Source organism: Halyomorpha halys, unplaced genomic scaffold (genome assembly GCF_000696795.3).
Source record: "Halyomorpha halys isolate HHAL.00 unplaced genomic scaffold, Hhal_1.1 Scaffold570.1, whole genome shotgun sequence".
Taxonomy (NCBI): Eukaryota; Metazoa; Arthropoda; class Insecta; order Hemiptera; family Pentatomidae; genus Halyomorpha; species Halyomorpha halys.
Window position 1 is genome coordinate 83,101 of NW_027113602.1, and position 1,217 is coordinate 84,317.

Here is a 1,217-nt window from a genome sequence, read left to right on the forward strand (position 1 = left end):
GAAACGTCGGCATAAAATAAATAAATATGGTTTTGTTTATTTATGTTGTTCTTTGCTGACCGCACCCCCCGACAAACTTCTTCAAGAAATAATTTTTTATTTATATTATCTTATTTTCAGATTTTCATTCGGCAAAGTACGTTGTCAGTAACAAGAATCAGCTACGATAGGCCCAAATCTTTGTTGAGTATAAATGAAGGAGAAAAAAAAGATCCTTTAAAACAGGCATTTGAAGTGGACGCCAAGTTTGAACTCATGGGTATGTTGTATTATTCATGGGTATGTTGTATTACTCATGGGTATGTTGTATTATTCATTGTATATTTTATTTTGTTTATAATAAAATCACATTAGAGTAACAACTTACTGACTTACTAATCATTGTATCCTAAAAATGACAATGGCTGAGAGACTAAAATTATTGATGGATGTTCTCTTTATGCTATAGATGTTTGATAAGACTGGGTTAAACGGTCCGTCTGTAGCTCAGTGGTTAAGACACAGTCTTACCAATTTGATGTCTATTGGTGGTGCCGGTTCTAATCCGGTCTGGGATGTTGACTTTTCTCATTGAGTGATGGTCCCACAAAATAAAAAATTTTGACTCCGAACCATGGTTAGGCAATATAGGACTCCAATGGGAGTCTTGTCCGAAAAAAAAAAAAGATTGTGGGTTAAAAAAAAAATCGGACTCAAAGTAATAAGTAAGTAAACAAATGAAGTAACAATCATAGGTATTCACACGTTCGGGTGTTCTTGTGACTTTTTTCGTCTATCACATTCAATTTATACAATTTTCATTATGTGATGGAACAAAATAAAGACAGAAAGGAAATGTAAATATAAATAAAGTTGGTGGTACATTATAAAAATTCATTGAAATATTACTTACTACATAACATATAAATTCAATTTGCATTCTACAATGTTTATCAGATATTTTTTAATTTACTTACCCAAACATATAATATCTTTATAAATTTAAAATGTTAAACTAATTAAAATATTTATACTGTGTTAAAATTAAAATTAACTACTAAAGTTAATTGAAAAGATTTAAAAATAAGTATTCACAACAAATCAATAGAATTTTATATTTTTGAAAGGAATATGGTCCGGGTGCGGTAAAAAAAAAAAAAAAACTCAAATAGTAGAAATATACTATTTTAATGAGCCAACGTTTCGCCCCACGTTGCAGGGCTTCTTCAGTGCTATTT

General features: G+C 30.0%; 1 protein-coding gene across 1 annotated transcript in view; it reads left to right on the forward strand.

The window, feature by feature from the left end:
• Vps13 (vacuolar protein sorting 13C) overlaps positions 1 to 1,217 on the forward strand; it is a gene marked incomplete in the record, with an annotated part of 159,879 nt that overhangs the window by 38,759 nt on the left and 119,903 nt on the right. The window contains 1 exon segment of the mRNA XM_067051012.1: positions 121 to 259. Within this exon segment, the coding sequence (XP_066907113.1) occupies positions 121 to 259 (139 nt within the window).